Source organism: Tigriopus californicus, chromosome 7 (assembly GCF_007210705.1).
Source record: "Tigriopus californicus strain San Diego chromosome 7, Tcal_SD_v2.1, whole genome shotgun sequence".
NCBI classification, from domain to species: Eukaryota; Metazoa; Arthropoda; class Copepoda; order Harpacticoida; family Harpacticidae; genus Tigriopus; species Tigriopus californicus.
This window is the reverse complement of record NC_081446.1, coordinates 3,101,322-3,114,438: the sequence shown is the minus strand read 5'-3', so window position 1 is coordinate 3,114,438 and position 13,117 is coordinate 3,101,322. Positions and strand designations below refer to the sequence as shown.

Sequence of the window (13,117 nt, the reverse complement as noted above, 5' to 3'; positions counted from 1 at the left end):
AAAAAGACGCAACAAACACCTTATCACTCTTTTTTGTTTGTTTTTGTCAATGACAATGCCATTTCTAAGGGAACGAGAAAGCAAGAAAAACATACCGATTTGCCAAAGTATATCAACACACTGCAATGATGTCTGAAATGTATTATGTCATAAGTTTCTTCTTTGCTTTCTTTTCAATGTCATAAGTTTCAATTCACGCAAATAACAACCAAGAAATTCCCATGAAAGCTGATTTCCTTACACTCCCAGAAGATGGATCAATTGGAGGACGATTACGATCATCCGGCAAGTTTAAGTGCCACTCTCTCATATTGTCCCACCAATGTACCGGGTCAAGGCTGTGATTTGGACTTGTTTTACACGATTCCATTGGGCTGTGATTGCTCCAATCTTTGTTCCCATCCTCAATCATGCTCATGTCAGATCTTGGATCAACCTAATTACAATGACGATGGTAAATACCAACATGCTTTCAATCAAGACATTCCCATCTTTGAATGTCATGAGAGTTGTGGAAGTGGTTCTGGACGGACTTGTTCCAATCGAGTGGTCCAAAAAGGTCCCCTGAAAGGATTGGTAATCCAAGCGGTTCCCGGCAAAAACTTGGGCCTTTTCACCCGTGAACATATTGAGCAAGGCCGCTTTGTCTGTGAATATGCGGGCGAAGTGATTGGCCAGGTTCAAGCTGAGGCCAGGATTCGAGCTCAAGATCATCTTGGACAAGATAACTACATCTTGAAGGTGGTGGAGCATGTGGAGAAGGAACCCGTAATCACTTTGATTGATCCCACAGCCATTGGGAACATTGGGAGGTACATCAACCACTCGTGTGATCCCAATCTGGTGATGATTCCCGTACGAATTGGTTCCATGGTCCCACATGTGGCTTTATTTGCCTGCCGAGATATCCAAGCTCAGGAGGAGCTCAATTTCCATTATGGATCAAGAAGGGACCCTCCAAGCAATGGTGAAATTTTGGAACACAGAACGAGCTGTCTTTGTAGAACGAAGAGTTGTTCTGGTTTCTTACCTAGTTTGAAATGAAATGCAATTATTCACAGACTTTCTATATATAAGCCTTCTAGTTTTGGAGTAAATCAGAGTTACATTTTTTTTGGATTTAGCTATGAGCAGAGACCGTAACAACAACAACTTACATTTGCATTAAACTTGTTCGACACTTCTTAGTTTAGTCATATGGAATGATTCTATTTTTGTGTTTTGAAATGAGAATCAATTGTTCACAGTCATTCAAAAATAAGCTTCATATGTGTGCATTGAACTTGTAAGATACTCACTAAACTCACATACAATTTTAGTTTAGTAAAGAGAGATGATTGTATTTTGCAAAATTAGGCTCAAGTTTAGCAGAAAATAGAGATCAAGTCAGTGTCACAACAATGCTGTCCCAATTCATGTCACACCCGTTGTTATCTCCGGAACATCATTGTCAACGAAGCCAAGGTCACTTGAGGAGGGTTGGCTACTCATCAGGACGATATCTATAAAGTAAGATCGCTTCATCCAGTTAGGCTTGGCCGGCACATAAGTGTGACTGGAGAAACGATGCGAAATGTGGAAGAAGTCGGAGAAGAGAGGAGCGAGAGAAAATGTTCAAGCAGATCGGAATTTGAAGTATGTTTGTATGTATGTATGTATATAGTTATATCATAGATCATCTGCCGAGTGATCAAGTTCAGCCGAGTGTCAAGGGATACGTTGAGATGCTATCACTTTTCGAGCTTGAACCTCGTCCTCGGAGGCTAGAATGCCGGTCACAGCAACAATCTGGTATTGTTTGCTCTTGATGGCCGCGGGATGTTTCCGAATACTCTTGAGCACCTGAATGGCGTTGTTGTCTTTCCTCCGGAATAGGTCGGCCATTCTCGTGTTGCTTGGGTCTAGCACTAAAAGTCGGAGGGCGTTGTTCTTCAAGATCTCCACGCCCACAATCGTCCGGGAATGACCTTGATGTTGGAAGTACAATGGCGGCGTGAATTTCCCGCTTCGCCGCCGGAAATAGTCCACCACCCAATTGTAGAGCATCGGATGAGAGCCATCTTGAGCAGAGGGCTTGTGGAAATCCGCCAGTTCGGTTTTGATCCCCAAGGCCGTGAGACTGGCCACGATCTCCGTGGCTCCGATCCATTTCCGAGAGTTCTTGAGAGCCCCACCCAGTTGTTCCCGCCCACTCAGATCGAATCCGAGAGACCAAGCCCGCTCTATGAGTATCTGAAGCTTGTCAATGGAATACATGTGGGTTGGGGAACAACCGGGCAATTTCTCCGAGTAAGAAGTGTTACGGCACAATGCCGAGAGCAACATTTGGAAGTTCCGGTAGCCGCATCCCCAGCCGCGATCCCCATAGGCGGCCGCGTAATGGTCTACGGGCGAGCATAGGTAGGTCTTACGGACGCCGTAGGAGGAGGTGCTCAAGGACTCCAACAAGGGCAGCACGTTCTTGGTACATGATTTCCCGTCATCCCGTCCAAGATGTCCATTTTCCTTCATCTCAACCTGAAATCATAGGAGTCATATTGTCAATAATAGAGGTTGGAAAAATATCTTGTTTTGCCATTGAGGAAACATTCCACATGATTGTCTAGTTTTCTTACAATATTAGCACCTTTTCACCTTAACTTGTCTTCGGACAACTACTCTCATTCAAATCCCTAGATTTCCTCCTCGACGAAAAAGTTATTTTTCCGACCTTTAGTCATAGCCCCATTACGTTGCACGAAATATGTTTTACGTTCTGCACTCCAGAGGGCGCTTTGTCATTCAGCCTCTACCAAATAAAGGGCCGATTGGGCCAATTCCTTGTTATTGAATTATAATGCGTTTGTGTTGTCTTCGGACTAATTCTATCAGAATCTTATTTTCAATTAGTACCTCGGGTCACATAATGTCCTGAAAAGAAATTGCGTTCGAGCAGTTTATGTAGCAATCTACCGTGCCTCTTCACGTTTTATTTGGGCCGTGTGACGTAGCAAATAAGGGCCCTTATTGAAATGTAAGTTTTGGGTCATCGCGCAATCATCTAGCTGAGATTGTAGAATGCACAAAAACAGCCCTCACTGTTATTCCACGCCAAGTGTAAATCATGACATTAAAATTTTCTACGCCAAAGAATTGTCTTAAGCAAAAAGTATATTATACACACTTCTTTATTAAAAACAGAGTGTGTCCTTGCATGACTCGTTAAGTTTTTCTTTTACAATGCGACATGCGCGTATATAACCAAGGTTTCGGTAAAGATATTTAACCTTGCATTTAACTCGAAAATGAATCCCGTTTCATCAGTCTTAAAGCCAAGGGTGCAACTCCACCCATGAAACACTATTTGGGAAATGTTTATTAGCTATTCTTATTGAAACTGAAAATACCGCTCAATAATGGTATAATGGTATCGGGTCTCTGTCTGTACCAAGTAATAATGATGTTAATAACAGCACTAAATGTTCCTATTGGAACACAACTCCTCCTCTGCATAATACATTCAAAATGGAGCCCAGAACACGTTAATGGTAGCAAATTAGGGGCAATTTCATCAAACAGTAGCCCATTTTTTTCGGTGTTCTTCCGAGCGAACAATCTTGATTTGTTCTCATGCAAAGTAATGGTTCCACAGTTTGGTGCCCCTCTTTTCGTTTCTATGAAGCAGTGTGGACCATGGAATTCATTGGCCTTGTCGCATTGAGTCCATAATGTGGATGAAAGTGCCTTGCCCGCAATCAAAGGCCACTCACTCTGTTGGTCTTAGCCTTCCGTTGAATATGGAGTTATTTCGTAAATCCAGGATCTGCTCGTTCAACTAACACCAGTGTTATATACAGAGTAGAATTTCAACCAAGCAACCTAACTGTTTTCGAATGAGCAAGCACAAGAGTTGCCAGAATTTAAAAAATGAAACATGGTCCGAATGAATGAGGTAAAGTTGTAGATTGAGTGATCGTTTGAACCTGGTTGATCAATCAATTGTGAGTTGAAAATTGGGCTCACAACCCATAATTTCGAGACGCGAGTACAGAACGTGGCTGCATGCAGCATTGGAATCTTTGATCCTGAAGCGGTACCATAAATGTACTGAGTAAGTTTCGAATGAGCATAATGCAACGTTCTAGTGTACTGCAATTACACATTGATTTATGCAGGTGAATCTCAAAACAGTGATTTGACAATAATAAACAAATTGAATGAACCATTCAGAATATCTTCGAGATCTAAAAGTGACAAATAATTTCAAATACTTTTCAATCTACCATTCAGAATATCTTCGAGATCTAAAAGTGACAAATAATTTCAAATACTTTTCAATCTGCAACCGAATAAGATAACATGCCTTTACAAATGAACCAATTGTTGTGGCTTTTTATTCAAAAGCTTCTTCATTGCGACATCATTGATGTCATTAAGGCAAACAATCAAATAAATGATAGATTCGAATAAATAGCAAAATGCACGGAGTTTGAGACTTGTTATGTATCCTAAAGTATGAGAAATTCGAACGCTATAACTTAATCCATTGGAAAGTCAACAGTTGTACCTCGAGTTACAGTCCCATTTGCACGCCATCTTCGGTCAAAAACATGAATCAACGGGGTTCAAGGGCCCACTTACGACCCTATTGTTTCTTTTCTTTAAGTAATCCTCTCTTAGTGCGCTGACATTGGATAAGCTTTTCCGAGCATTCCTAACTGCAAATGTTTCCGACCCCCTGACATAAGGATTCGTCCCCCTTTTCCTCCCAAATGAGTAATTGAGGTAAATTATCTTTTCTTCATCGCATGGACCCTGGAGTGGAGGAGAAAAACGGTTTCACAGGAACAAATGGTCTGTGTTTCACCACCCCTGGTCCTTGGTTTCCTTCTAACTACTCAAAAGCTAAAATAGTCTCATAGATCTGCACTCACCTCTTTTTCGTAGTAATCAACCACGGAAAGTTGCCCTTTCCGCACGGCCTTTTCCATTCCAATGAGGCTTTGGGTCTTGAAATTCCCGTCGTTATCCAACCCGTATTGTGAACGCAGCTGATTAAAGCCCTTCTCCTCTTCTAATTTCCTCTTTTCCCGTTCTTGATAGTCAATCTTCTCAGCCAAAAGGCGATCTTGTTCCAAATCCGGACCGGAACTTCGCGATCGTTTGGACGACTCCTTGGATTTTTGCCGCTCGCTTTCCGCCCATGTGGGATTGAAGTGATTTTCGATATGCTTGGCAAGATGATTGAAATTAGAGAAGCCTTTCTCTTGGCACACTGGACATTGGGAATCTTCAGTGTTGCCATTTTGGCGATCCTTTTCGCGAAGCTCTTTGGACTTTTTCGTGGGATTCAACACATCCGCATGATCCGTGTTCACATGGGTTTCCAAGGTCCGGGCCGTGGGAAAGGTGGACGTACATAAAGGACAAGGCAACGGAAGAGAATTGGCCCGGGCCTCAAGAGTCGAGGCCGAGCAATATGTGGTCACTGCTGGGCTGGCCAAGTCAAAATGGGCCCGGTTGACGTGCTCCTGAAGAGCGATTGGGTCAGCCTCTTTGTGTTCACACATGGGACAAGGGAGCAAGACATGATTGTCGTTCCGATTCCTTTGAAGTCGCTTTTCCGAAGAGGATCGTGCTGGAAGATTTCGGGACTTTACGTTCAGGGTTAGGCTGGCCTTTGATCGGTGGTTATTGTTCTCGAGCAAACTCCGAGGACGTTTCTGAATGGCGCCATTGTTCGAATGGTGTCGCCCGGGAGAGGAATTTAAGCTTGAGCACGAGGATGCAGCAGTTTCAGAATCCGCATTCAATGTTTGCGTGGACATCCTTTGCTGCGATATCATGGACGTGTCCGAAGTCTCCGTGCTCGTGGACATGGATGAAATGAACGAATTCGAGGTCGAGGGACGGCTCAGGTTCAGGTTGGAGGATTTGTCGATGGGACTCCGATCCACGCCACTCGTGATCCCTTCTTTAGCATTTTGTTCCAATTGAAAAATGCTATCCATGTCGTCATCGAAATCGTATTCAAGAAACTCTTTGTCCTCATTCTCAGGGGTGATATACTCTAAATGAACACAATTCACGTGCAAGGTCATCTCTTGAGCGGTAATGTCTTTGAGGTCGCAGAAGGGACACTGGACCGCGCCCTTGATATGAGTCAATTCCATGTGAGTTCTCAATTCGTCCTCAGCGAGGCCATCTTGGCCGCAAATTTCGCAGGAATACAACACAACACCCGCTCCAGCTTTATCCTTAGTATCACTACGGCCGATTAGGGAGTTCCCCAAAGGCCCACACGTGGAAGACATGATACCGTTTTATTGGACTGCACGAACGACTCGAGGGAGAGGGGGAGCGAGGGGAGGGGGGCTGGAAGTCTTCCAGACAAACTTGTTCACTTTCTATTTCTCTGGATGGTCGGGCTTTTGTCCAACAAGCAGGAAATAATTCGTGCGCAGAGCCACCTTGGGTGTTGACAATAATAGATCCTCGCGGTGGACCTCGACCTCAGAATCCGCAGACTTTAACAGCAAGTCCAGGCACCTAGAAAAGCAATCAACTCCTGCTCTAAAGATGGGACAATAATTGAGTCTAAGCATTGAGTATTCAAGGGACCTCGTTAATGCAACGCATTCGAGCAATCGATTCCTTTGAAACAGCATTGAAAGTGACGGCCCCATTATTTGCCCGTTCTAAGAAGCGCGTCCAGACGTTGAGTAGGTACAAGGTACTAATGATCAAAGACCCCGTCACTTACTTGTCGCGAAATGTTTGAAGCAACTGGCCGGCCTCGAGGTTGCCCTGGACATTTTGGAACGCTCTAAATCCCGACCACGTTGTGATATAACCAATGAAGTCGTCCAGGGTGCCTTCCACATCCGTGTAGTGGGACTCATCCCTGGAACATTAGACACATGCTTGAGTAGGTTGTTGAAGGTCGCAATGTCGAAGGAGCCCCATTCGCATGTCGGAACATTTAGGGCCTCATCGCCTCGAAGAAGACACCTCGATATGGACATACAAACTCAATATTGTGTACCGAGCCCGGACGAGCCTGGTTCCAAGCTCGTCGCAACTCACACTACGTACAAAGACCAAGAATGGAACACACACGCACACACACACACACACAGCCAAGCTATGGATGGCTCTTGAGCGGCTCTCGGCACAAAACGCCGACAAAATCTCTTCGCTTTTGGGGAGAACCAAGAGGACAAGAAGTCGCTTTCGCTGCATACGACCAACACCACTCGAGTTTTTCCTACGACGGGTATACTACACTACTATTCTCCTAATGCAAGTTGAGGCTCTTTTACAACCAGGACTATGCTGGGCCTCCTCTCCTCTTCTTTTCCTTCTTCTTCCCTTGGTCTTCTCTTCGTCCGTCCCTCACTCTTCCACAGTACGAAGTAAAGGCCTCTTTACCAGAGAACCCACGCCTTGCAGCACCTACCCCATGAATTCCCGCAGTTGCTTCTTTTACTGGGTTGTAAAAGGCTGAAGAAAACCAATCCATCACGAAAGGTTTAATAGTCTTACCGGCCACAGGTCCGGCTAAACCGTCTCAAAAAAAACAACAACCTTATATGTGGACTAGCATCCCCTTATTGGAACAAACTAGTCGCTAGTCTTTAAAGCATGAGGAACAAGACCCCTTTTCCCCATTGTTTTCCCAATCATTTTGACAGCCTACTCAAGACCATACCATTCACATCGTCTCGAAGCAGTGTTCGAGACAAGTTAAACTTATGCGATTATGAACTGGAGGCGCAACCAAAGCAGAGCTCCTGGAAGGAGGAAGTGGGACAGAGAAGGGCCTTTGCACTCTGGACTTTGGCTCGGAGGAATCGCACTCCCGGTTTCTCTCCCTTTGCGGAGGACATGTCGTTTCCCAGGCCATGCAATTCCAAAACACACCACAGAGACCCTTGAACAAGGCTGTAAGGGGGAGGGAAGAGAGGGGGCAACACACCAAGCCCGACCCGGTTTCTGGGGACTCAAGAGATGACTCTATTTTTGGAAACAAGATCAAATCAAGGATGTTGTCTAATCCTTATGTACACTGCACAGTACTACCGAGTTCTTTTTCTTCAGGCCTGTTGGGCATACTGTCAATGGACGAGGCGAGGGAAAACTTTTGCACTTCCAAAGGCGGGTAGGAGAGGCTTGAAAGAGGCAGGGCTTTTAAAAGTCGAAGTTGTATTGGCTATTCAGGTTTGTTTACTCGCCTCCTATTTAACGTATTGCTTCATTAAGTCAATCGAAGGCTGAAGGTTAAGTGGGGCGAGAAAGCGGAAAAGGCAATAAGTTAAAAGTGAACTTAAGTTCCCGGACCTCCTACTTTGTTTATCATTACAAATATCCCTGCCTTAGCTCGTTACTGCACATTAGTGGGTTGCCTTAAAATCGATAGCTACTAATAGGAGGAGGAAGTTTGGGTAGCACCCAAATCAATTCCACACGACGGGTAAAAGTCAAATATTGGCGAGATCTAACAATTATAACGCAGAAAGACATGGGAAACATATTAGCTTAGTACATGAAACAATCCTAACACTAATGTTGACACTAAAGACCACAAGGCCCTAACAAATAGGTAGGCTCAGTCTCCGAAACCTCTAAGGCTTTCGCTGCTGCAAGCAAATTAAAATCATCCGCTCCATAGAGTAATCAATACTTCTACCAACTATGGTAACAATACCCCATTAGCTTCTTTTCTTTGTAATGACAAATTGCCCATGCCTAACAAACAACTTCCTATTAGTTATCTCTTTTCAGCGTTCGCATATCAAATCCACTCACCTGAAAGAGTTGGAATAAGGAATCTGAGGGATGGTCGTATATCCTTGGTCAACTAAGGCTCGCTTAGAGTCCCAAAAGGGTTGAGTGATTTCATACAACTGAAATAATGAGACATGTCCTTTCAACATAATCTTCAAGTCAATATTGCACGATTTGTACCTCTTTTCTCAATTTCTCGATTTCTTTATGATTTGGAACATTCGGACTCGGTCCAGTGAAATGGTACCCGAAGACAGCTAAAATTCCACCAGGCTTCAAAATTCGATCAACTTCCGAATAGAACTTGGGAATGTCCAGCCAATGAATGGTTTGGCAACAAGTCACCAAATCACAGGACCGATCCAGAAAAGGCAGAGACTCCCCTGGTCCAACCCTAAATCAATGGTTTATGACACTTTGCTCACTAATAATCATTCGGTTGCTCACATACTTGAATGTTATAGTGGAATCATGGTTCAAGAGCTTCTTGGCCTCTTCAATTTGAGTGGAACTGACGTCGATCCCAATGATTTCCTTGAAATGGGGTTGTAAAACAAATGTACTTTGTCCAGACCCACAACCAACGTCAACGGCTCTTTCTCGGTTCTAAAGAGAGGAGCAATATGAATTCCTTCCATTGATGAAAACTGATTTGAGAGGATCTTTCTTCAAGCTGTCCAACCTTTTAGGGCAGACTTTCTAAGATCTTTTGAACCAAAGAATGTGGAGGCTTGGGCCGAAACACTGAATAGAGTTGTGAGTGATACGACTCCTCAAAGTGACGATGAGACAAGGTGCGAATCTATAAAGATATTCCGGCTTAAGCATGCTAGAGGAATATGTAATTATCATTGTGAGGGTTGTACAGATGGTTAGTTTAGAATAAGTAAACTTTCGTAGTTTTGATCAAAGTGATATTTTTCGTACTTCTTTAATCTAAGATTATTGCAAAAACAGGTGGTTGTTTAATAAACCTAATGAAAATTGAATGATTTTTGTCCTTATAATTGAGAATTTGCAAAAGCTACGTCTCTGAATGCTAACTTTCTCTTGTATTTATGTGCCCTGAAAAGGCAGTGGAACTACATACCATACGAACTCAATCTTCTTCCACTCTTTTCCGACTCATTTTGGCTAAAATTACCCAATTAGAAGTAAACCAGGAAAACAAAACGAAAACTATTCATTTGCATTCTTGACTTTCCTTTAATTATAGTTTTTAGAGCCTTGAAATCTATAATTCCTGGAGGCATTTCAGGATACTCTTATTTACGCCTTAACGATTAAAGCCTACCCAATTTTCATTACACGGTATTTCGTCAACCCAATAAATCTTTGGTGCAAGGTTTTACGCTTTCCTCATCCAACGAACGCTTTTACGTGGAGTGTTTAAGGTCGCAGTAAATTTGAACGCGTTCATTGGATCAGAAAGTCATGCAGTGCCGGCCAGAAAATCACCATTCTTAAAGAACTCCAAAATCTGAATCCACGCCATGAAGGCATGAGGCATTTCATTTCTTAAAAACGCCTTGCGAATGAAAAAGGTTCAACAAAAAATCCTAGGTTTCCCGGGACGTTCATAGACCTAGAGCTATCAACATGCAAAAAGATGATTAAATACCAAGCTAAAAATATTATCTATCGTCGTGTTAATCGCATCTTCCTTCGACAAGCCCACCACCATGATATCACTATTAGTAAACAGAACTAACAAGTGACGTTAATGACGTAGCTTACAAACAATTGTAGGACTTGATACAGGTACACAATTATTCAAACATTGCCTAATCTTGCGTTTTAATGTTCAGTCCGTCTCAAACAATAAGGAAATGAGTCCAACATTTATTTTTCCGACTCTATTTCTGCTGGCTTCATTGGCTGCGTGCCAATTGCAGCCTCCTTTTCTGGGTGCGTCCCAGCCTTGTTATGAAACAGAGCAGGACGGAGTTCAAGGATGGTGTGAGCACAAAGGGTGTTGTGCAGGGGGCAATTTTGTGTCCGGGTTATGTCCAAATTACCCCGATCAGGTATGTACTTTAATCCCTATGGCTCTGGTAAAGTTGCACAAAAATTGCAACTTTGGCCTATTTACTATACTAGTAGAAGCGATTAGCAGCTCTGATTGTTTTTCCTTACATGACCCAATTTATGGGTATGAAACGCCAAAATGGAAAATTATTTCATGAAACAATGAAAATGAAACAATTTGTATCAGGGCAACCCTTTCAAAATAGTCAAAACGAGCTCTAGAATTCAACCATGTCTTAGATTTTATTCTTCTCTCTTCAATAAACCCCTCAAAATAACAGGTTTTAATATAAAAACAAAAATTAAGAATTTAGCTCAAAAATGAAGACATTATTTGTCAAAAGCATCATGTTCTTCTCATACCACGCTATGGATTTTACTTCATTTTAAAAGCTATCTCAAATTTTACCAATTCAGACAATACTCCCTCAAAAAGTAATTTGTCAGGACTCTCAAGATCATTGATAATCTAAAAAACAACTCTCTGATTTATTTCTTAACACTTATAATATTAAAATGGTGTAAAAACAAGGAATATCCTTATCTTTTTTTTTAATACCCTCCTTTTTATGCAGTGAAGTTTGTGGCACTTTTGAGTGCAAAGTTAGTAACATTCGGATATTATAATATACGATATACGGATATTGGTTAAAGAAAATCTAACGCTCAAATGCCACGTAGTTTTCAACTTTCGCTCTATAAACCAATTTCAAATCCAATCTCGATTGATCATCTAACATGAATCTTTCGACTTAGGTTGGGTGTTGCTATTCCTCCAATGAATGTGGGGCAGAATGCACTGAAACATGCACTGATGACGGTCACCAAGACTTGGCTTGTGAGCTATTGGCCAAGTACGAAGCTGGTCAACTGTTCTTGAAACCTGACCATTTCAGTCCCAACGGTAATGATCCCTATGATGGAGCTTCTCCCCTCTCGGAAATCAGAGACACGTGTTACGGACGTCAGGCCAAAAGGTATTTTGGGATGGGTGTTGTTGGCCGTTTTGATTTGTGCCTCAATGACAAGTGAAATCGTCTGGATTACTGCATGCATTTTGAAGCTTGCACCTAGTCACTCTCGTTAAAAAGTTTCATCAAAAGTTTCCTCAAGAAATGGCCAATTGAACCCTCCTTGCGAAACTTTTATCACAAGCCTGTCAGGAAACAACAGCATCAAATATTATCTAAGCTTCTCATGTTTTTCTTCGACGAATGACACATCATGCAATATCTTCATAATAATTGCTAGCTTTACTTTCGTCTGCCTCATGAAAGCTAAACCGCTGCAAAAGCACGTTCCAAATGTAGAATGCACTAAACTCCGTATGTTTCTGCATAACTGTAAAAGTTCCTGCCTTCAATTATGGATCAAGGTCAATTAAAACCAAACACCAAAAGCAAGAGGTCAAAAAGCTTCTTCTATATCTAATACCATTTCCAACACTTTGCACAGAGTGCGAATGATTTATAATTGTTATGAATCCAACATTATTTTCCTGAACCCCTAGCCTTTCAATCTAGATCCGCCTATGGGACTGCTCCAGGAGGATGCGTTTGTCTGCAAAAGGCCTTATTACAAACCATGCTGGATTACAGCACCCAATACTTTGACACGACTGGTCTAGCTTTGCAAATCAACTCAATGGCCGGATCATCTCACTCCAGTTCTAATTCTTGGCATTATGAAGGCAACACAATGGACGTGGCTTGCAGTACGCCTCTGTACCATTGCGACGAAGTCCTGGATTTCTGCAGGTAACCAAAGATTGGCTCTTTTAGCCATGGTCAAGTGGATTTTGGACAATTTTGTCTTCTAGGTCTCGCGATGCTATTGAATTGTGCTTCCCTGGATCTTCTTGTGGAAGCCATGAAACTTGGGTCCATTGTGCAATGCCCATGGATGAAGGGGCTTAAGTACTTTTTGCTTCTATGCAATACAATATTTTGGCATTTGTCTCTGGTTTTGCTCACCCATTGCGGCTGACATAGACGAGTTAGTTGCATTCCGTTAGAGAATTGTTTGGTTTTGTCGGAATTAATTCTGATTTGACTCATCAGTAATCCCAGAACTTTTCGGAACAAAAGACCAGAATTTCACCCTAAAATAAGTCACTTTTTGTTTGTTTTATGGAGGAATATGGTCTTGGAAATTGAACATTGAAATTGAAATTGTCGTGATAGTCGACATTCAAATAAAGAACATAAAGCCTTAGAATGATAAATGTATGGGTTTAGTTCAGAAATTCAAATTCTCATACACCCAAAAAAAATGAGAAAATGAAAATGTGCAGCCCAAAACCAAAGCAAGAACGAGCAATTTA

General features: G+C 42.4%; 4 protein-coding genes across 4 annotated transcripts; 2 read left to right on the top strand and 2 right to left on the bottom strand.

The window, feature by feature from the left end:
* The first annotated feature begins 57 nt into the window (after positions 1-57).
* Positions 58-1,082, top strand: LOC131883376 (probable histone-lysine N-methyltransferase set-23). The gene has a single exon (XM_059230836.1). It carries the CDS (start codon positions 253-255, stop codon positions 1,042-1,044), a length of 792 nt encoding a protein of 263 aa, XP_059086819.1. The 5' UTR covers positions 58-252; the 3' UTR covers positions 1,045-1,082.
* Positions 1,083-1,313: 231 nt separating this feature from the next.
* On the bottom strand, positions 1,314-6,293 carry LOC131883375 (zinc finger-containing ubiquitin peptidase 1-like). Its single transcript, XM_059230835.1, has 2 exons — positions 4,914-6,293; positions 1,314-2,517 (listed from the first exon to the last, which is right to left on the bottom strand). The coding sequence occupies exons 1-2, from the start codon at positions 6,291-6,293 to the stop codon at positions 1,708-1,710; spliced, it is 2,190 nt and encodes a 729-aa protein (XP_059086818.1). The 3' UTR covers positions 1,314-1,707.
* Positions 6,294-6,386: 93 nt separating this feature from the next.
* Positions 6,387-12,838, bottom strand: LOC131883377 (putative methyltransferase DDB_G0268948). The gene is made up of 6 exons (XM_059230837.1): positions 12,768-12,838; positions 9,218-9,372; positions 8,947-9,160; positions 8,788-8,885; positions 6,743-6,883; positions 6,387-6,528 (listed from the first exon to the last, which is right to left on the bottom strand). Exons 1-6 carry the CDS (start codon positions 12,798-12,800, stop codon positions 6,387-6,389), a joined length of 783 nt encoding a protein of 260 aa, XP_059086820.1. The 5' UTR covers positions 12,801-12,838.
* On the top strand, positions 10,502-12,752 carry LOC131883378 (uncharacterized). Its single transcript, XM_059230839.1, has 4 exons — positions 10,502-10,793; positions 11,551-11,771; positions 12,318-12,551; positions 12,614-12,752. Exons 1-4 carry the CDS (start codon positions 10,596-10,598, stop codon positions 12,708-12,710), a joined length of 750 nt encoding a protein of 249 aa, XP_059086822.1. The 5' UTR covers positions 10,502-10,595; the 3' UTR covers positions 12,711-12,752.
* Positions 12,839-13,117: the final 279 nt, after the last annotated feature.